The 23,953-nt window shown below is 37.2% G+C and overlaps 1 protein-coding gene across 1 annotated transcript in view; it reads right to left on the reverse strand.

Annotated features, from left to right (window-relative positions):
- FBXL13 (F-box and leucine rich repeat protein 13) overlaps positions 1–23,953 on the reverse strand; it is a 275,894-nt gene that overhangs the window by 65,241 nt on the left and 186,700 nt on the right. Inside the window, exons 13-17 of the mRNA XM_045827260.1 lie at positions 22,377–22,475; positions 21,725–21,842; positions 21,459–21,621; positions 10,077–10,196; positions 8,963–9,089 (exon numbers count right to left, since the gene is read on the reverse strand). Of these exons, the coding sequence (XP_045683216.1) occupies positions 8,963–9,089; positions 10,077–10,196; positions 21,459–21,621; positions 21,725–21,842; positions 22,377–22,475 (627 nt within the window). The remainder of the gene's footprint in view (positions 1–8,962; positions 9,090–10,076; positions 10,197–21,458; positions 21,622–21,724; positions 21,843–22,376; positions 22,476–23,953) is intronic.

Consider the following 23,953-nt stretch of genomic DNA (forward strand, 5'->3'; position numbering starts at 1 on the left):
TATGCACCACTTGTGGATGTGGAACCAGCCCATTCTGCATCTCTGCCCCTGCTACCAAACTGGATGGGTGTGGTTTCTTTAATTCTGTTGTTGTCAGACTTCTATTCAACTCAATTTCTGCCAGTTCTGAATGATTATTCTAGAATTTAATTGTAATTTTTATGTGATTGTGCGAGGAGGTAAGCTGTGTTTACCTAATGCCACCATATTGATTGGAAATCTCTCTCATAGTATATTATTTAGTCATAGAGAGATTTTTTTGCTAGAAATATCTTAAACTACATGACCTTATAACATATACAATTAAAATTAATATGGATACCACATGCCAATCTTCAATTAAGGGTTTTTTTTTTTTGCAGTTCAGTTTGAAAATGATTTGTGTGCTATTAATAATTCAAGAGTCATTATTATTGTGAGGCTATCTAACTAGATAACACCTTTCTTTTTTTAACTGTTGTTCAATTATAGTTGTCCTCATTTTCTGCCATTACTCTCCCCTGCCCTACCCACCTCCATCCCACAACTTCAATCTTTTCCACCCCTGTTGCCTTTGTTCATGGTTCCTTATACATGTTCCTTGACCCTTCCCCTTCTTTCCCCCCTTAACCCCCTCCCCTCTAGTTACTGTCAGCTTGTTCTTTATTTTCATGTCTTTGGCTATATTTTGCTCACTTGTTTTTTTTTGTTGATTAGGTTCCATTTATAGGTGAGATCATATGGTATTTGTCTTTCACCACCTGGCTTATTTCACTTAGCATAATGCTCTCCAAATCCACCACACTGTTGTGAAGGGTAGGAGTTTCCTCCTTTCTTTCTGCTGCATAGTATTCCATTGTGTAAATGTACCACAGTTTTTTGATCCACTCATTTACTGATGGGCACTTAGGCTGCTACCAACACTTGGCTATTATAAATTGCACTGCTATGAACATGGGAGTGCACAGGTTCTTTTGAATTGGTGTTTCAGGATTCTTAGGGTATAATCCCAGGAGTAGAATTGTCATGTCAAAAGGCACTTCCATTTTTAGTTTTTTGAAGAAATTCTATACTGTCTTCCACAGTGGCTGCACCAGTCTGCCTTCCCACCCAACAATGCACTAAGGTTCCCTTTTCTCCATAACCTTTCCAGCACTTGTTGTTTGTTGATTTGTTTATGATTGCCATTCTGAACAGTGAAGTGGTATCTCATTTTGGTTTTAATTTGCATCTCTCTCATGGCTACTGATGCTGAGAATTGCCTTTCATATGTCTCGGAGCCTTCTCTATGTCCACCTTGGAGAAGTGTCTATTCAGGTCCTTTGCCCATTTTTTAATTGGATTGTTTGTCTTCCTGGTGTGGAGTTGTGTGAGTTCTTTATATATTTTGGAGATCAAACCCTTGTCCAAGATGTCATTGGCAAACATATTTTCCCATATATTTGGGTTCCTTTCCATTTTGTTGATGTTTTCCTTAGCCTTGCAGAATCTTTTTAATTGAAAAAAGTCCCATTTGTTTATTCTTTCCTTTATGTCCCTTGCTCTAGGGCATGTGTTGGTGAAAATATTTCTGCATGGAGTATCTGAGATTTTCCTGCCTATGTTCTCCTCTAGGACTTTTATTTATAAAAGTGTTACAACTTATATTTAAGCATTTTCTCCATCTTGAGTTTATTTTTGTGTATGGTGTAAGTCGGTGGTTGAGTTTCATTTTTTTGCACATACCTGTCCAAATCTCCAAACACCATTTGTTGAAGAGACTATTTTTACTCCATTTTATGCTCCTGCCCCTAGATAATATCTTTCTAGGGAACTATGCTATAATGCCACAGAAATAAAATTACAGCACACTGAGAACTAAAGAATGCTTATTTTGGGGGAACATACATAGAGACATTTTTGTCATCATGTGATTTATGTTTACTTAAAGAAAAAATGCATCAATGAAATAAAACCTTTTGATATTGCCTTGAAATGATATAGATGGAAAAGTGTGATTTTCTGATAATTATGACAGCATGACAAATGTTTATTATAGATTAAAAATTATGTCAAAAATATGTTTAAAGGCACTATTAGCTTATGTCAAGATGCTTTAGCTACTGGCATGATCATCAGTGGTTACTCACTAAGCATCTGCCTACCCAGGCACCTGAAGAATAGAAGGACAAGCATCTCAGGCAAAAGGTACATGTGTGCAAAGGTCCTCAAGTAGGAAATAATTTGGCTTGTTTGAGAATCTAAAATGTGGCAGTGGAGCTGGAGGAAAGGGACTGAAGGGAAGAAGGGCAAGAGATGTCATCAGCAGGGTAAAGCAGAGATCTGTTTAATTAATGGTAAATGTTCTTTCAAATGTTGGTCTTTCCCTGTTTTAATTTCTCTGTTCTGTTAGATACTGTTGGTTATTCCCTCAAAACTCCACACATGACTACACTCACCTGGTTCTCTTATAACCTTTTCACCTTCTTTCTTTAGTGTCCTTTACAGATTCATTAGCTTCTTCCCACTCTTTAAATATTGATATTCTGTTTGTTCTTCCTGGGTGCACATTGCTCTTCACTCCCCACACTCTCTCTGAGGATCTTGGCCACCTTCACACCTCCATGAGAATGCCTCCCACATCTAACTTCCTTAAGGATCTCTCTCCCAAACCTTTGACCTGAATATGCGACACATTCTAAGTCAGTCTGATAGAATTGAAGTCACCTTTCCTGAAAAATCTGTTATTTTTCTTACATTACCTTTTCTGAGATAGGTCTTTCATCCACCCAAAGTCATATTTTTGGAATCATACTTCAACACCCCCACCCCTCCTCTAGGTCCTTATCTTCTGCAACAAATCAATCACCAAATTATTTCAGTTTACCTCCTAGGTATTCCTGAATATCTTCTTTCTATGCTAGTTCTGGCCTCTGACCTAGTTTAAGAATTCATCATCTCTTTTTTAAACTACTAAAATACCCACCACTGCTCTCCCTGCTTCTAGTCTGTCTTCTCTCTAATCTATACCTTAGAGAATAACCCAAATAATCTATATTAAATAAGAAACTGGGTATAACTGTGACTAACCTACCAGGTCCTGCTTCACATTCATTGGTTCAAGTCCAAGCTTCTCAGATAGCACAAAATTCCCTCAGTCCCATCTCCTTCTCATGGTATAGGGTTGGCCAAAAAGTCCACATCGTCTTTCCCATAAAATAAAAGACACATTTTTCATTTTCAATAACTATATTGATTTAGATATTTTGAGTATGTCAGCTATTTTTTGTGTGGTATAACATTGATTGTTCTCAATTAATGTCTTGATTTGATCACTATCAACTTCAACCAGTCTACCCAACCATGGAGCATTGTCTAGCAAAAAAAAGATCCAGCACAAAACTTCACAAACCACTTTTGACCGTTTCAAACAGTCACAGCACTTTATCTATACACTGCACAAATCTTTTTTTGCATTTCATTTGCATTTTTATCTTCCTTGACATAATAAAGCATAATGTGCTGAAAATACTGCTTATTTTCTTCCATCTTCAGTATTAAAATGGCTACCCAAAATTTACCAATTTTGATGTTTTTTAAAAATGCATGCTGATATGACAGCTGTCACAAAACAATATAACAGATTGTTTCAAATGAAGTTAGAAACAATTAAGCACTACTAGAGCCATCATAAGGAAAAAAACAAATGAACTCTTTTTGACCAACCCATACATACTAGTAGTACATAAAGTTCCTTGAACAAGCATGCATTGTCATGTTTTTGTCTTTCTCTGGCTGAGTTAGGATCCTTTCCTCTGCTTCCCCTATCATTATATCTGCCACAACATATTTAAATTACCCTTACTTACCCTTCTAAATTGGGCTGTAGGGAACAGGTCTTATTCACATTTGATAACCTTATAGCTCAGCATTTGTTCCTTCATTCAATGAATATTTGTCTATTATTCCCTAAAGTTCTGGGAACACAACAGTGGATAAAACAAAGTCTCTATTTCTACCTCCTGTTGATTCTTCCTTTCAAATGTCTCTCAAATCTGCTGACTTTGCTCAAGCCATCTCCCTGGTTTTAGCCCTAATGCCAACTCTCAGCCTCCATGGAGCTCACATCCTGGTGAAGGGACTCCAGGAGTTTGCCTACATAATAGGCACTCAAGATCTAATACTCATAGTGAAAAAATTTGAAAATCAGGCAAATGAAAATCTTCTTAAACCACTGTCTAAGCTCACTGTCTGAAACAGTGCTCTGACTCATTTTTCCTTTAAACAACAAATATGGCAGTGACTAAGGCAACTTAAGCAACAGATTGAACTGCCCTAATTGTGGATCCTGTGGTCTTTAGTAAATGATAATTCTTCTGACTTGTGGAAAACATTTTCTATTATAAGTGGAGATATAACCTCATATTCAAACAATCCTCTGGAGTAGGAGGAGAATAACTGATATCCCATTTAACTAGACATTAAGAAAAGCTATAGAAGAGTAGACTTTTAAAGATACTTTAAGATACTATCACATTAGTAATTTATTTCCCTCACTTATACACCCTGTCCTCTTTATATTACAAGAGGAAAACTGACATATTTCCTCTCTCCCTAAAATGTGCTTATTGAATAACTACTAACTTTTGTTTATGGGTGATACACTACATTAGTCACTATTTTCTACAAAGGAATGACTGAGGACAATAAAATTATTATAAGAAGTATATACTGTTTGAAATAACTGTGTTCTCTTTGCTTTCCCCATTTAAATTAGCTTTGTCAGTTAAAACCTTTCTAGATTTCTGCCCTGGCCAGTGTGACTCAGTAGGTTGGAGCACTGTCCCATAAACCAAAAGGATACAGGTTCTGTCTGGGATCAGGGCACATACCTAGGTTATGGGTTTGATCCCCATTTGGGGCACATCTGTGGAGCAACTAATTGATGTTTCGCTCTCACATCTCTCTCTCTCTCTCTCTCTCTCTCTCTCTCTCTCTCTCTCTCTCAAAGCATTGAAAAAGCAATGCCCTCAGATGAAGATAGATGAATAAATAAATAAAATAAAATCTTTCCAGATTTCTAAATATCTGTATTTTTGTCTTTGCTAATTAACTTTATGCATTACATGATTTTCAGAATGTAACACCCCTATGACCTCTGGAAACCTAAAAAGCTGTTGTCCCTCTGAGGAGCAAATTGCAATGATTTTCCTGCTTATTTCCCAAGCCCTCTACCTCTCTATAAAACTGTGTTGTAGGCTAACTCAAACTAAACATGACCAACCTGCAGCAAACCTGCTCCTCCCACTGTGGAAGGCACACAGGTTAGTAAGGGACATCACCATTTACACAGATGCTTAAGCCAAATATCTGTCATCATCCTTGATTCCGTCCCTCTTGTCTTTACTCCAGCATTCATTCTATTTCTACCTCCTGTTGATTCTTCCTTTCAAATGTCTCTCAAATCTGCTGACTTTGCTCAAGCCATCTCCCTGGTTTTAGCCCTAATGCCAACTCTCAGAACTTTTCACCTGGATTTCTGCTTCATAATTGCTGACTATTTCATTTACTATTCCCATGTCCCTCCAGCAAACAGAGTAATCTTTTAAATACGTCTATCTAACCATGTCTAACTGACAATACTGAATGTCCTTTCATTGCTAAAAGGGCAGAGAACAAGCTTCTTGGCCCCTCATGAGATGACCTTTTCTACTTCTCAAACATCGTCTCTCACCACGCTCTTCACAATCAAGCCATACCTGAAGCTGCAGACTTCCTGGATACCACCATCCTTTTAAATCTCTGTCTCTTGGTTCAGCCCCCCCCTTTTTTTCTGGTTCATCCTATACCCATTCTCCTTCTCTTGGAAAATGTCAGGTCTTTCCTGACTCTCTGAGCCAAGTTGTCTCCTACATCCATCACTCTTTGTAGTCATATGCCCCAGGCCTGTCTTCTACCAGAATGTAAATGCTAAGAAGAGGAGCCATGTTTTGTTCATTCTAGCATCCCCAGCACTGAGCACAAAATAAATATTTGTTAGCTAAATGAGCAGTGTGATTCTAACTGAAAACTCATTATTGAAAAGAATTGAGAGTGAATATAATTATTAAAAAACAAAACTTTTTTTCCCAGAAGGAACAATTGGAAAAGATTGTTACATTCAATCTCTGTTAAGTATATGTAGCATTTCAGAGTTTAACTCTCAAATGCCAAGTCTGCAGTTAGATTTGCACTTCATCAGACCACAATCCAGGCTTTGTGTTCAGCTGCCCAAGGTGGCATCTGGGCTGATTTGTTTTCATTTGACTGGGAGAGGTTAGCTTCTACAGCTGTTGTGGTACTATATTGTCAATCATTGCCTTTTAGACCAGAGTTTTACTAATTTGGAGGAAGAAAACAACACCCTTCAAAACACTTATTTTTCCATCTTTTAGCATAAAACAACTAGCACTCTTCCCCAAAGATGTGCACTTACTGTTCTCTCAGATTGTGACTATTCTTTACAAGAAAATGAAAACAGTGAGTGGGATTTGAATCTATTTTTTAAGTTTGAACTTGTCCTCAGTAGATAAAATTTTAATATGTGGTCTTTGGAAATAAAAACTGACTTTTCTCCAAAAGCTAAAAACTAAGAGCTATTAACCCTCAAACAAATGTCTACCAAACAATACAGGCTTGTGGCAGAATTTTATTTTAATATATCTTATAATGTACTTTGATCCTCCATTTCTCGTTACCCTGTGACCCTTTAGACAACAGCTGGGCATTCTATTTGTATGTGTCAGAGAATAGTTTTTATAGAAGAACACAGGAGAAAATAATTCTTTCTCTTTAAACTTTTAAGGCCTTTAAGCTTCAAAGCCTAAACCCTGAATGACTTGGGGCATAACATTTTTAAAAACCATATAATCAGTTGGAACATTTTTTCCACCCCCAAATTAGATACGGAATCTGTGCCAAGAGAAAAGAAGAGGCGCAAAGAAGAGAGGAGGGGAGAGGTGCTGAGGGGGAAGGAGAAGAGAAGGGAGGAAGAGAGAAAGGGAGGGGAAAAGGAGGGGGAGGACAGTCAGAGGGAAACAAAAGAATGAGATGCTAGAGGATCCCCACCCAGGGCCCTGTTCTGGACCCCCCTGGATTCTATCCACCTGGAGAGAAAGTTAAACCTCCTGATAGGTTCGGGGATCTAAGTAAATGGGAACCAATCCCACCTTTCCCCAGTAGGGTTGTGAAAAGCAACAAGGCATCAGAGTTCTTGTGCTCATCATTTATCAGCTAAGATCTAATGAGGAAAACAGAAGCAACTCTTTTTAAAACCAAGGAAATTAAATTGTGACATTGAGTTGGCTACATAAATGGTAGAGAAACCGAGAAGCCAAGGGGATATTAGCAGCAGCAACAATGTAGAGATTAGCAGCAGCAGGAAGCCACTATTAACCCTGTGCTGGAAGGACAATGGGGAAAGATGGTGTTATTGGAGCCTAGGGCTAATGTTACCGAGGGAAGCTGGTACTACAATACGCCTGACCAGATAGTCGATCATAAAGGAAACATAGCTGCTAATGATGATGGAAAGAAAAGTGAAAGGAAATCCTGGTGTCTTCCTTCTTCTGACACTTCAATTGCTCACAAATGCCTCATGAGCACCAAACCCAGCTGGAATCCACTTGAGTCAGCCATTCTGTAGCAGAGTGAGAGAGGGGTGAGGCATGGGCCTGAGGGCAAATACACCTTGGGAGCAGGAAAATGTCTTCATGAGATGTCTAGACTATGGACCTAAGTCAGTCTCACAGAATCCCCATGCTCCAGCATGACTCAGAGGCACACAGAACAAAACACATGTAAGCAGGGAGACTGAAGAATTGAAGGGGCCTTGGTGCTGGGACAAGGAAGACACATAAGGATCTACCTAGATATGAAATCAAAGACAAAAAGGGCCCTCAGAGATTTAGTGGATTCCAGCTTAGACAGAAGACAACATTGAGAAGTTAAGACTCGACTCCACCATGATGAATCTGCTGCATAGAAATACCCCTCACCCTCACTCTCATACCACCAGCAGAGTTGAAGCTGAATCTAAATTCACTCTTAGATAAAGAAAGGAAAAAGTCTAAACTAGTGGACAGAGTCCTCCATCTAAAAGAGCCCACTGTATGGTGGGGAAAGATGAACACATCACACAGACATCAGCAATGCAGTGAGACTCCAAGAGAAAGAGGTCATGTTAAAAGAAACCCTGGGGCTGGACATACACGAGGAGTAGTTGCTTGTCTGCAAGGTAGGGCCTCTCAGAGAAGGCTTCACAGACAGGTGACATTTGGTGAGTTTAAGGGATTGGTAGGGATTTAGCAAGCAGCTGGAGGGAGAGCCTTCCCTCTGGTGTTTTCCTGTGTCCCTCCTAATGCACTGATTTGCAAAAGAAGCCAGTAAATTACTTCTCTAACTACAGCCCACTAAAGACTTTCAGAACATGGGTTCATCTCTGGGTTCATCTTCCATTTGATCAGTGAATGGGGTAATGCTGGAGTGATAGGATGGATGTGATCTGAGTTTCAACTCTAATGAATTGCAGCAGGAGCTTGCAGGAAATGAGTTCCTTACAATGTATGTTTTTGTAGATTTGATGGGGCCACTTCTAGACTTCAGTTTTGAACTACACTTAGATCTCAATGCACTCAAGTGGTCTTATGTTGTAGGCTGTGCAATTGACAAAAAAACATATGTAATGTGTAAAATATATTATTTCCACACAGACCAACTACTATTATGAAACAAATTTCAGATCTGTCATGTAACACTCTCCTTGCAATATTGTACTTTGCCATTTTTTAAACAGAGAAACAAGATCATGATTTACTTACAAATAACCTCATCTATCACTCACTATTCCAGAAATAATATTCCTAAATTTGCCTTTTGTAATCTAATAGGTTAAGAAATTACAATAATTGTTTTTCTCTCCATTGCTTACAAAATGGTTATAACTGTTTTTGAACTTTTTTTTTACCTCATTAGAAATTCTTGTTCCAGAGAGATCTACTGATATCAAGGAGAAAATGTTTATGATAGACTCAATTCCTCTGTCAGTCACATATTCACAATTTCGTAAATTTAAGTAGTTTAAGTTAGGGCAGCTGAAAGAAAGCAGCATAAAAAATTAATTTAGTTTTAATTGCACTGTCAGTAACTTTCTTTACATAAAAACTATCTGGGAAAGCAAATAGTATTGAAGCAAGAATTTTCCTTTTCTCAACATAAAAGTAAGCTTAAAAGTGGAAAATAATTTGATATTACAAAGTTGGATGGAAGGGAGGTGGATTACTATATGAAATTCTTTCTGTGATTTCATTTTACATTGCAATACTAATAAGAAAACATATATAGCATACATGTCATGTAAATAACACAATGAATGACCACAAAATATACAAAGTTAAGTTTCTCACTTATCCCTTATGAGTTTCTACAGGAATTGGGCTTGACCTTTGGTCTATACAAGGTCTTTTATAAGTATGAAGAATCAAAAACAATCCCACCAGCTAGAACACCCCTTAGGAAATGCTGAGTAAAAGTTTACATAGAGACAATATCCTTGAAAAGTATAGGGAAGTCACTCATGCCTAGATATTCATAATTTCATGAATGACTCCATTAAAAATTTTCTCTGCCCTGACCAGTGTGGCTCAGCTGGTTGGACATTGTCCCACAAAGTGAAAGGTCACTGTTTCAATCCTCAGTTAGGGCACATGCCTGGGGTGTGGGTTCAACCCTCCATCAGGGTGCCTCCTAGAGGCAACTGAGTGATGGTTCTCTCTCACATCAATGTTTCTCTCTCTCTTTCTCTCTCTCTCCCCCCCATACCTCTTTCTCTAAAAATAACTAAATAAAATCTTTAAAAAATTTTTCTCTAAGGTGAAGTTAATAAGAAACATCTCCTACACAATCAAAAGATTAGCTTAATCTCTGATTCCAATGTCTTTTTTAATTTCACTAAGTATTGGGCCAGCTTCTGGGATTCCTGATGTTTACCAAATGGCTTTGAAGTTCTATCTCTGATCTCTCCTATCAGCAAGTATACAACTACTAATGACATGATGTAAAATATTATAGTTTTTTCATACCACTCTGGTAGTTTTTCAATAGCGGCATCACCCAACTGGATACAGTTACTTAAATTTAGCTCTCTTATCCTTGTTCTCACAGGACCATCAAAAAAGTACTTTAGTCCCTTGTCACCAATTCTGTAGGAAAGAGTGAAAAAAGCTTTACACATGATTTGATATGTAAATATATTGAATACTATTTAAATAGTTGTTACTACATCCATAGATTCCAAAACAGCAAGATAAAATCTTTATAGTGGTATTTCATCAACATTTTAAATTCAAATTTAATCATATGGTTTTAGTTTAATAAAAGAAAGTATTGGGTTGGCCAAAGAGTTCATTTGGTTTTTCCATAAGATGGCTCACTCTCATAGTGCTTAGTTGTCTTTAACTTCATTTGAAACAATTTCATGGGATTGTTTTGTGACAGCTGTCATATTAGTGTGTATTTAAAAAATAACATCAAAATTGGTGAATTTTTGTGTAGCCATTTTAATATTAAAGATGGAAGGAAATAAGTAATATTTTGGCATATTATGCCTTATTATTTCAAGAAATGTAAAACCAAAACTGAAATACAAAAAGATATTTGTACGGTGTATGGGAAGGTACTGTGACTAATTGAACATGTCAAACGTTGTTTGCAAAGTTTTGTGTTTGACATTTTTTGCTGTATGATACTCCATAGTCTAGTAGACCAGTTGAAGTTGATAGCAATCAAATCGAGACATTGATTGAGGACAATCAATGTCATACCATGAGAAAGATAGCCAACGTACTCAAAATATCCAAATCAATAAAGCAGATTTGCCTTTTATTTTATGGAAAAAAATTATTGGACTTTTTGGTCAACACAATATAATCAGTAGTAATGGGAAAATTTTTAATTAAAGTGCTATTCTTGTTCATTTGTTCACTTAAGTGGCATAATTATCATAATTATTAAGACAGATGCCAGGGTGCTGTGGCTCAGTGAATCAAGTGCCAGCCTGCAAACCAAAGGGTCACCTATTTGATTTTCAGTCAGGACACATGCCTGGGCTGAGGGCCAGTGCCCAATAGGGGACACTCAAGAGGCAACCACACATTGACATTTCTCTCCCTCTCTCCCTCCCTTCCTTCCCCTCTATAAAAATAAATGGTTCTTAAGATTTTTTTTCTCTTGAGTTAAAATGTGATCAAGTTAAGCAGTCCATGATGGAATCTCCTGCAAAAGAAAAAGACAAACTTAGGAGACTAATAAACACTCTGCTACCAGAATCTTAAAGGAATTTCCACTAAATACAAGGTCAATTTAGTTTGACTGAAGCCCAGTAAGTGACCTACAGATCCTTTCCTTCTAAAGTAGAGAAAACCTGGAAGAAGACCTTGATCTCAGTGTTCCACACTCTCTCCCTGATCAGAGACACCTGTGTTTGGTGCCATTCCTCAATGACATATCCTGATTTATTAATGGTTGAAGGTCTCTTTGGCCTACCAGTTCCCTGTTTTTTACTGGAATCTTTATTTTTAATTCAATTTGGAGACCACCAATTTCTTCTAAAAAAAGCATTTCAGGAAATAAGGCAGAATTGGAGATGGTTCATTGCATTCCAAGTGAGGTGGCTTTCTCACACAATAATTCTACAGGTAGGTATATAAATGAGAAGAGCCTCAGGAACAATACATACTGATTGCTGACATCTTTCATTCATTTGATCAGATTTTCAGAGAACTGACCAGTATGTACAAGCAGAAGATGATCCTGATTCAGTTGAATGGGTCATAGTAAGTAGATGCTTGCTGTGCCTATCTACTCACTTTCATCTGTAGTATGAGAAAGGGACAGCACCAACCCCTAGGAAAGCAGTAAAAGGCCTGTGGGTGGGGGAATGGGAAGGACACAGGAAGGATGAGAGCCCACATGCAACTGATCAACTTACGTATTGGCAAACACAAGAGCTGGGGTATTCATAGGGAGATATTTTCACTAACAAGAAAATAAAATACAGAGTAGGGTTTGTAAGAGTTGAGAAAGTATACCTCTGAAAATGATTTTAAAAAGAAAATGAAAAAATATTAGAACATATTGAGACACAACCCTCTGCCACTTCACGGAAAAGCCAGCTGTTCCCCTTTCTAAATCTCAATCTGTCATCTATACAATGGGATTGGGCTGAGGAGACAAAGGATTATGGCAATCATATGATTACAGGTTAAAAAAAAGAAATAAATGCTGAAGATCATTAAAGTTACAACCTTGAACTTCCAGTCAAGTTGGTGGCATAGACAGACATGTGTGTCTGGTTGTGTGGTTGCCACTTCACACAACCACATCTAAATTATGACTAAAATATAGAACAACCATCACACAGAACCATCAGAAATTGAGTTGAATGGAAGTCTCACAACTACAGAATTGAAGAAACCACATCCACTGAGACTGGAAGGAGGGGCACAGGTGTAGAATGAGCTGGTCAGTCACCAACCCATGGTGGGTAAAAATTTGGGAGGGATATCTTGGGATCAAGGAGTCCCAGCATCACACTAGGACCCCCAGCCCAGGAAGATGAAGTCCCCACAACTTCTGGCTGGAAAAACCAGTGAGGATTCAGTCAGTGGAAGAAAATTCTGGATCCCCAAGCAGTTCCTCCTAAAGAACCCACACATGGACTCATCTACTCAGACTTACTCTCTCTGAGCTCCAGCACCAGCTAGCAAGTAAAAAGGTACCACTGGTATACAGAGAAAAGTTGAAGCATCTGCCATCAAGGTAAGCAGAGGCCATTGTCCCTTTTTTAAACTGTCCTCCCACAGACCTGGCAAGCTGGTGCCATAACTGAGACTCCATCAACCTGGCTAACACTGTTTGACCCATCTTGGAGATCCCCACATACTCTGCCCCACCCAACTTCTAGGCCCATGCAAGCTGCTTTTCCATATGAATGGTGGCTCTTGGCTCAGGCTTCACATCTTCCTAAATCCTATCAAACAAGCAACAGCTGGCCTCAGTAAGCCACAGTCCCAGCACTAACATCAGCTAGCCTAGAGTCACAGCTTGGCTTTACCTAGGAATCTCCAGGCTCAGCACAAATAGCTGCAGTCTCAGATTTCTTTGTAGCTCAAGCATGGTGGCCCCGGGAAAAACACTGGAGGGGGCTGACCTTGGCCTGCATTACCTGGGAAACCCCAGGGCCAGCACACCCAGTGGACAGCTACAGACCATGTGGGAGAACCACTACCCTGCCCCCGCACAGCTGAGCCTCCACAGAGGGCAGAGGTTAGTAGTAAGTGGTCACAGCCAATCCTTGCAACTGACTGGCCTGCATAAGTCCCTTCTCTTGATCTGCCAACAGCAACCAAAGCTCAACTACAAGAGGAGGGTCTACTCAGCCCACACAAAGGGCATACCTTGAGTACCCAGCTTGGGTGATAGGGGAGGCTCTGCCACTGGACCTACAGGACATCATCTACTACATTAGTCCATAACCAAGACATGGAGTCAAAGAATCTCTACCTAACACATAGAAACAAACACAGGGAGGCTGTCAAACTGAGGATACAAAGGAACATGGCCCAAATGAGAGGACAGATCAAAACTCCAGAAAAAGAGCTAGATGAAATGGAGAAAAGCAATCTATCAGATGCAGAGTTCAAAACACTGGTTATAAGGAATCTCAAGGAAATTAGTGAGAACTTCAGCAGCACAAAAAAGATTCAGTCAGAAACAAAGGATACACTAATTGAAATAAAGAACAATTTACAGGGAAACAACAGTAGAGTGGATGAAGCAAGATTCAAATCAATGATATGGCACATAAGGAAGTTAAAAAAGCAACCATTCAGAGCAACAAGAAGAAAAAGAAATCCAAAACACGATAGTATAAGCAGCCTCTGGGACAGCTTTAAGAGGTCCAATATTTACCCCATAGGGGTGCCAGAAGGAGAAGAGAAAAAGCAAGAAATTGGAAGGCTATTTGAAAAAATAATGAAAGAAAAGTTCCCTAATTTGTTGAAGGAGATAGACATGCAAGTTCAGGAAGCATAGAGAGTCCCAAACAAGATGGATGCAAAGAGGCCCACTGCAAGACACATCATAATTAAAATGCTAAAGGTTAAAGATAAAGAGAGAATCTTAAAAGGAAGAGGAAAGAAGTTAGTTACCTACAGGGGAATTCTCATAAGGCTGTCAGCTGATTTCTCAAAAGAAATTTTGCAGACTAGAAGGGATTAGCAAGACATGTTCCAAGTCATGAAAAGCAGGGACCTACAGCAAAGATTTCTCTACCCAACAAAGATGTCATTTAGAGTAGAAGGGTAGAAAAAGAGCTTCCAAACAAAAAGAAGGAGAGAAAAAACTACAGGAGTTCATCATCACGAAGCCATTATCGTATGAAATGTTAAAGGGACTTATTTAAGAAAAAGATCAAAACTATGAACAATAAAATGGCAAAAATGGAAATCAACAATTGAATCTAAAAACAAACTAAGCAAACAAGAAGAACAGAGACAGAATCATGGATACTGAGAGCATTTTGAGGGTTATCAGATGGGAGGGGGTGTGGGGGAATTGGGTAAAGAGGTGAGGGGATTAACAAGTATGAATAGGTAGTTACAGAATAGCCATGGGGATGGAAAGTACAGTATAGGAAATGGAGTAGCCAAAGAACTTATACACATGATCCATGGACATGACCAGTGAGGGGATTGCCTGAGGAAATGGAGGGTGCTGGGTGGAGGGGGGAGTGGGGGAAAATTGGGACAACTGCAATAGCATAATCAATATAATATAATTTTAAAAATTTTAAAAAATGTATTAGAACATATTGAACTATGTGAAGGAGGGGTCAGAATTAATGAAGAGTGACCTGGCTGAAATAAAAGTAAAGATTGTCTAAGATGCATTTTGAGATGAAAAGATGACCACCTGAGATAAGAACAGAAAACAAGGACATTAAAAATTCAGTAACAAAAACTGAATTTAAGGCATCAAAGCCAAAACTGACCTTTTGAAAATTAAATTAGTAAGTAAAAAGCATATTTTACAAGCTCCTTTGGAATACAGAAGATTAAATAATTAAAAATAAATGAAAGAGATGGAAAATAAAGAATTTAAGGTTCAACCTTTACAGAGGATTCTTGAGAAAGAGACAAAAATAAAAATGAAGCAATAGTTGGAGATAAATAAAAGCCTTTTAAATAGCAAAACATAACAACAATTAAAATAAAATAAAATAAAGGAAAATAAAATAAATAAATAAATAGCAAAACATGTAAGAAGTACAAATTGGTAGTCACAACATAGTCATGGGGATATAGTAAAAAATATTGTAATGGCTGTGTCTGGTACCAGTGGTGCTAGGGTTACTTGGCCAGTGCTCTGAAATAGAGTGGGAGCAGAGGAGAGGGGCCAAGGGAAGGAACCGCTGGAGGCAGGGGCATTATCATATTGGCTTGGTAATCAAGCTAGCCACGGTGCGTGAGAACAGATTACCCCATGCCTAGGCAAAGATGCAGCACTGGAAGAAATCATTGTGCTGAGCATGTGAAAAGCTAGTGAGGTGATTGGCTGATGGAAAACCTTCCTACTCCCTTTTCCCCAGGTGGGAGTGGGACCAGAGTACATTTGACTGTAGATGTCAACATGGCAGCAGGAGGAGGTGCTGTCCTGTCAGTCTAGCCTGGGAGAAGGACAGGATTAGTTGGACTTGCCAAACCCTTCAAGAGCATGCAGAAGTTTGGCCTGGGAGGTTTAAATTAAGGGGAGGGAGAAACGTGCTATCTTACTCTTGGATCCACCTGGCAGATGTCCTAGCCAGAGCATGTGAGCGATCTGGCTGGTCCTGGAAGCTGCATGGTGAACAGCAGCTCTACTAACACACACAGACTCTAGGAGAAAGCCCAAAGCCAGGCAGCCACCCACTCAGCAGCCTTGGCCACCAAAGGAGAGAGAAAGATGGAACAGGAGTTCTGGATATTGTTTTGGGCTTTGGTCCTTTGTTTTGTTTGTGTTTTGGGGAAGAAATGAGTGTGGAGATAGGAAGTCCTCCAAACTCCCAAACTGTGCAACATTTTTAAAAAGACCTCTTTCCTTCCCCACCAACATCTGTCTCCAAAATTTGCCTATGGGTGATGGTGGGCAGCCATAGCCCACTTTTGTTTGATAACACCAGGTGGGTACTGGAAATACCAGTGGCAACACTTTGTAAAGTATGATTGTCTAACCACTGTACTGTATACCTGAAACTAATACAAAATATTAAAATAATATTGTAAGCTATAATTGAAAAATAAAATTTAAAAATAAAATAGTAAAATATAATCCACACATTAGAAAGGGAAAAACAAATAAAAACAAAAAATGTTAAAAAAAAGTACAAATAGAACACATAGATGCAAAAGAAAACCAAATATATATAATAATAACTATAAATAAGTTGAAAATATTCCCTATTAAAAGACAGAGATTCTCAAACTGATTGAACAAATGAAATCTAAATTATAAGTAGTCTATAAGAAACACATTTAAAACAAAATGACAACAAAATCAAAAGAAATTGAAAAGTTGTATTAGGCAAATGTACATAAAATTAATACCATGTGGCAATTTTACATTGAATCAAAATACTATGATAGAAAAAGTATTAAATAAAATTAACAGGATAATTTTATATTGATTAAAGTTACCACACCCAATGAAGTTAATATGATTGAGTATAGAATCTTGGGATCATTCCCCCTTGAAATTGTGCAGAGTGAAATGGTGTAAGTATGTAGCAATATGAAAACACGTGTGTGTGTGTGTGTGTGTGTGTGTTATCAAATAAAAACCAGACTGGACTTGGATTTCTCCTTTGCAACAGAATGAGCACGCATATGTATTATATAAAAATATAAAGAAAAATAACATAAATATCCATTATAAATATATTTTCTGTTAGAGGAGAAATCCAAGGTGAGCCTGATTTGCTTTAGTAATTTTAGTTATGAATTTTATGCAATATATAATATAGCATAAATACCAAGTAAAGCAAAAGTAATTAGAAATTCAAAGGAATGTAATTAAGATACAATTCTGCGATAGACTCAGCTTTTGACAAACAGAAAAGGGACATAAAAATTTGTTATATAATTAACTTAAATTCCATGAATACTTTATATTAACTTGCTAAACAACACAACCATCATCTTCCCCACTACCCTTACCCCTAAGTAAAAAAGTCTCAATCCCCAAAGGCTGAAATTGTGTAGACCATAATTTTGTATTATGATATCATAAAACTAAAAATTAATGACAAAATGGCTCTGGGTGGTGTGGCTCAGTGGGTACAGTGCCAGCCTGTGAACTAAGAGTTCACTGGTTCAGTTCCCCATCATGGCATATGCCTGGGTTGTGGGCCAGGTTCCCACCTGGGGCCTTGCAAGAGGCAGCCAATTGATGTTTCTCTCACACATCAATGTTTCCCTCCCTCTCTTTCTTTCTCCTTTCCTCTCTCTAAAAAATAAAATATTTTTTAAAAACCAATAATAAACTGACAATTAGATATAAACTACTTGGAAACTTGAAAACATCTTTAATAACTAATTCATGGATAAAGAGAAAATCATGTATTATAAAACTATATTTTCTAAAATTAATTTATATATTTAACACAATTTCCATTAATATCTCAATAGAATTTTTCCTGAAAATTGATGAAATTATTCTAAATTTTATTCAGAAGAATAAACTGGCAGAAATATCTTACTTAAGACTACTGATGCCCCATCTGGTGTGGCTCAGTGGTTTGAGCACTGGTCTGCAAACCAAAGGGTCACTGGTTTGATTCCCAGTCAGGGCACATGCCTGGGTTGTGGGCCAGGTTCCCAGTAGGGGCCATGAAAGAAGCAACCACACATTAATGTTTCTTTCCCTTTCTTTTTCCTTCCCTTCCCCTCTGTCTAAAAATAAATAAATAAATAAATAAATAAATAAATAAATAAATAAATATATTTTAAAAGACTACTGATAAGGATAGTCTCATCCTGTTATTTAGATATTAAAATATTATAGAGCAATAATAATAATAATAAACACTTATTGAGTACTTATTGTGTGCCAGGCATTAATTAACTATGTGATCCTCACAACAATCCTAAGTATATACTTGGATCTTCACCATTTTACAAGTAAAATACTGTGCAAGATTAGATAGAAGACAGATAAGTGAATAGAACAGAAAAGACAGCCTTAAAACATACACACACACACACATAAATGAGGTCTGTCTGAAAAAAGTCAAGCCATTGTTAACATAACAAGAACAGTTTGTGAGACATTGACATAACCTGGCAGCCAAGGACAGTGGACTGGAATGTGCATGTGTAAACAATGATGACTTCACAGTACTAGTCAGTGGGGGCCGTAGATGTCATTGAGTGAGCGAGCATGTGTACTGTGTGGCTGTCATATTCAAGATGACTGAGTGAATAGAACAACAAATCTGTATAAATTTTGCATTAAGCTTAAACATTCCTCTGTGGAAACCATTTGAATAATTCAGAAGTCTGCAGCTATGGGCAACTGGTGATTGGCAGCTTCACATCTTGTGCAGAGATTTTTGGCAAAACATCAGATCACTCAGGTAACTCAGCTGCCCTACAGCACAGATTCGGTGCCCTGAGGCTTCTGGCTTTTCCCAAAATTAAAATCACTTTTGAAAGGAAGGAGATTTCAGATGTCGATGAGATTCAGGAAGATACTACAGGGCAGTTAATGGCAATTGGGAGAACTGTGTGAGGTCCCAAGGTGCCTACTTTGAAAGGGGCTGAGGCATAATTTTTTTATGTACAATGTTTCTTGTATCTTGTCTCCTCTTCAATAAAAAAAAGTCTCTATATTGCACAGTACATGGCTGGATACTTTCTGGACAGACTTCATGTACTCACATATATGTGCATGTATGTATATATGGTTAAGTACCTGTATGTATGCATGTATGCATGCATGTATGGATGGATGTATAAACCTATATTATAATCCAGAAGGCAACTAAAGTCAAAAGAAAAGGGTTATTCAGGTAATGGTCCAAGTCATTTAATAGTTTTAAATTTGGCTATGTATCAGAAGCATCTATGTTTCTTTAGAACAAACACATGAATTGGAGTTCTATCCCTAAATAGTCAGATTCTATAACTCTGGGGGCAGGGGGCTCTGGATGTAGTGTTATTCAGCTCCTCAGGTGATTGTGATGCCCTAGAATTTTTATGTTTAAATCATGTATGTATTTTATCTTTTTGTTACTAATTCTTGATTTAATTGAATTATAGTGAGAGAATACAATTTGTTGATACCAAAAATTTTAAAGTTGTAGGAACTTGTTTTAAAAAGGTCCATTTTTTAAAGGATTAATGTGTGGTTAAGAAATGTATATTCTTTGACTCTCAAGCTTATTGTTTTAGGTGTGTCATTTACAGATGAATTTTTAAAATCTAAAACTCTGATACTAAATCATCTCTGTCTTTTCACCCTATGTTATACTCTTTCATATTTTTCATCTTTTTTTTTACTCTGCTGTCATGGAAGTGGTTACCTTCCAGTTCTGTACTTCTTACCTCAGTGAGTTCTAATCTGCTGGTTAGCCACCCATGAGTTCTTCATTTCAATAACTATATTATATTTTTATTTCTAAATGTTAGTTTTTAAAAATAAATCTATCGATAGTTATTTTTATATTTTATTGCCTGCTTCTATTTCTGATTCTTATTTATTTCTTCAAACATATCATTCATAGTTACTTAATATTGCACATCTGGTAATTCTAACATGAATTATTTGAAGGTCAACTATATTTTGCTGTTCCTGGTAACTCCTTTCATGTTGACTCATGTCTTTGTACACTTGATGATTTCTAATTGTGAACAACTATTTATTTAATCTTAGTCTGTGGAAATCCTGAGGGCCCAAATAGAAGTTCTTTCCTCCAGAAAGTTTTGAGCTAACTTTTTCCAGAAGCCTGGGATGATACCTGAGACCACTTTGTCCATCTTGAAAAGGCTCAGACCTTGCAGAGGTCTCAGGTTCCACTTTCCTGTCTTGAGTCTTGCTCAAAACTGATTCTCTCAACTGCAGTATTAAAATGAACATTTATATTCAGAACAGCTCTACTTTTTATGTTTCCTTGCTATTCACTTTTCATCTCAGAAAGTCTGTTCATTGAGACAGTGGTACAGACTCAAGATATTGGATGTTAGGTATTTTTCTTACTCTTTGTAGCCTTGCAGTGTATTGAAAATATGTTCCATCAAGGATCTAAATTATTTGTGGCAGTGCCCTTTGAAGAGGTTTTTAAACTATACTGCCTGTGGTAGAAAACCTTCATTTATTTTATAAGGTTAGTTAACCCACAGAAGCCTCAGTGAAATAGAAGAATGAAATTCAATTTTATTTTGCATATTAATTAGAGTAGCTGTTACACACACACACACACACACACACACATTGTGCTTGCATCATGATGCCAGCCTCCTCATAAGCTTGCAGCCAAAATGCCAGCCAGGGCTTGAGTCATGTGGAGGCCTGACTGAGACTGGCGGTCTGCTTCCAAGCTCACTCAATAGCTGTTGGCAGGAGGCCCAAGTTCTTTGTAGCCCTTTGACTGGGGGCCTCATTTCCTAATCCATGTTTTTCCTACTTTAAATCCTGTGTTACCCCCTCCCAGACACATGGTGCTTCCCTGCCTCAATAATATGGAACATGGGTTAAGATTTTGTGCAGCTTAGCTTATTACTTTGACTTACTTATATTTTCCCAAATATTAGCCAACTTCATCAAGTGTCAAGTGCTTTTTTGTTATCATCTGGCCCTATACTATTATGAGGAATTTACATAGGCAAGAGGCTGAGATATTTATTGGGGAAGAGGTTTTAGCAAGAATTTGAGCCTTGCCCACCTAAGAATACCAGGATGGAAGCCCAATAATAGCCCAGCTGAAGAGAATTTTAGTAAAAACTCACCATCTATATATCTGTCAGCAAACTCACACAGAGGAGAAATCTAACCAGTACCCAAGACTGGTTCCTCATAAGCAAGTCTGAAAGTCCATTTGGGGAAAGACCTGTTAACTGAACTAGCTGTAAGAACACTCATTAGGAAAGACAGCCCATAAGTGTTTCTGTGAATTCATTTAATCTAAGAAGAGCCTGTGATTCCAAATATCCTGAGCTTTCCCTGAGAATCTGCCTGCACCCCGATATAAGCAGTCTGGGTTGGGTGCCCCTCCTTCGCATTTACACTTACCTCCCAGCACTCTACACTTACCTCCACTGAGACTCCTGACTTGAATGTTTACTCTACTACTACCAGTGGCCTCCTTAAGGGGGCCTGGCACACTCCAGATTTCCGATGCTTCTTGAATATTTGATTGAATGACTCATTACCTTACACAATTTGCCAAATTCAACACCCTGAGTCGTTTCAAAGGTGAGAGTGACTTGAGGCTACCATCTGTTACTCTCTTGCAATCCACCATGTAAATGTGACTAATGTTTGGATAATGCTTGCCTATAGATTTGAAGCATGCATCAGTAATTCTTTTATTTCCTGTTCAAAAAAAAAAAAAAAAACAGAAGAAAGGACAAGCACTGTATTTAAATTGCCACAAGAGTAAAAGTTAATGCTGAACCACATTTTTAATATCACAGACCTTCAAATCGGATCTTTCTGAGGTTACAAGTAGAAAGAGCTTTGAAAGCACAATCGGAGATATGTGGTGCACCGATGAAAGCCACTGATGCAATACGAGGACATTTCTCAACTAAAACCTTTAGAAGAAAAAAGATCATTAAATTAACCAAAGTACAAGCTTGGCAAAATAATGAGGCCATTTTTTTTCCTCTCAGTAGTTTCAGAAATAGATACATTAACTATTAAATTTTCCTTTTTCAAAGAAAACAACTTTTTCCATTATATTTTAGTATACTTATATTAGAATAATGCAGAGGAATCAGAATTAAATCATGTTATGAAAGTATGGAAAAATATGAGAAAATAGAATGCTGAAAATATCACTACATTTAGAAGCTTCACATGTAGAACTAAACTTAAAAATTATGCTTAGCTTAAAATATCACTGAAACAAAAATATCCTAACTGAATTTTGTGAAACAAGATTTCTTAGGGTATTTAAGAATTCAAATGTTCAAGTATATGTATATGCATAAATTTTAAATGATTTTCTTAATATGAAAAAACAACTGATATGAAAAGCCCACCTGTATTTTTTAGTAATCCAAGCCACTGAAAAAAAATGCCCATCTAATGAAACTGAGAAGAAAATGTACTTTCCAACTACTTACTTTTACACAGTTGTCCGTCAGCGTTGGCATGTCATTGATGGTCAGATGCATAATTCCAGTGCAGCTGTCTGCAATGTTCCTAAAGCCTTGGACTGAAATCTGGATTGTGCAGAGCAGGTGAAAATAATGGGAGAACACATTAGCATGAAATCTAATAAAACTCTCTGGTGGTAATAACTAAAAGTATGTCATGATTTTACTACTAAGTTATAAAATTGAAACCATAAAATATAGCAGACATAAAGGTAAAGAATCTAGTCTTGATTTCTTTCTTTTTTAATATTTTATATGTCTATATTGTTAAATGATCACCACAATAAGTCTAGTTAACATAGTAATTATTTGAGGTAAAATTCATGTGATGTAAATTAATCACTTAGATAAGCTATTTAATCATTAATAATTTTGTGCAACCACAATCTCTCTCTAGTTCCAAAACATGTTATCTCCCTAAAACAACAATTTTCAACTTTTTCATCTCATGACACACATAAAGTAAGTACTAAATTTCTGTGTCACACCAGAAAATATTATATTTCTGCTGATCTGACAAAAAATAGGTGTAATTTTGATTCATTCACAGTGGAAGGCTATTGTTGTGTTGGCTGTTGTCATTTTTTTATTTGACAATCTGAGGAACAAGAGGTCAGTGGCACTAACTAAACAGTCAGATATTGCACATTTTAAAAATTCTTGCAGCACCACCGGTTGAGAATCACCACCCTAAAAGGAAATCCTGTACCTATTAAGAAGTTGCTTCCCATTCTTGCCTTCTCCCAGTCCCACAGGTTAATCAGTAACCTGTGTTCTATGTGTACGGATTTACTTATTCTAAATATTTTCTATAAGTGAAATTATACAATATGGGGTCTTTTGTGTTTAGTTTCTTTCACTTAGCATAATGTTTCTGAGGTTCATCCATTATGTAGCAAGTATCAATCAGCACCTTATTTGTTTTTATGGTGCAATAATATATTCTATTGTATGGATATATCATTTTTCATTTATCCATTTGTCTGTTGATGAATATGTGGGTTGTTTCCCTCTTTAGGACATTTTAAATAGTGCTCTTATTATTATGCATGCACATTTATTTGTTTGAGTACCACTTTTGAATTTTTTTTGCATATATATCTAGTGGTGGAATCACTGGATCCTATGGTAATTCTATGTTTAACTTTTTAAGGAACCACTAAAATGTTTTCTACAGTGGCTGCACCATTTTACACACCCACTAGCATCTATGGGGGTTCCAATTTCTCTACATCTTTGCCAACATTTATTTTCCATATATCCATATTTTTCTTTCATTTTAAAATTTCCTGGTGGGTTGAAGTAGTATTTCGTGGTGATTTTGATTTGCATCTCCCTAATTGATGATGATATTGAGCATCTTTTCATGTGCTTGTTGGTCATTTGTGTATCTTCCCTGGGGGGATGTCTATTCAAGTCATTTGCCTATTTGAAATTGTATTATTTGCATTTTGGTTGAGTTGTAAGAATTCTTTATATATTCTAGATACTAGGCCCTTAGATATATAACTTGCAAAAATGTTCTATATTGTTTAGCTTGACAT

This window comes from Phyllostomus hastatus, unplaced genomic scaffold, assembly GCF_019186645.2.
Source record: "Phyllostomus hastatus isolate PE091 unplaced genomic scaffold, TTU_PhHast_1.1 phas_scaffold_78, whole genome shotgun sequence".
NCBI classification, from domain to species: Eukaryota; Metazoa; Chordata; class Mammalia; order Chiroptera; family Phyllostomidae; genus Phyllostomus; species Phyllostomus hastatus.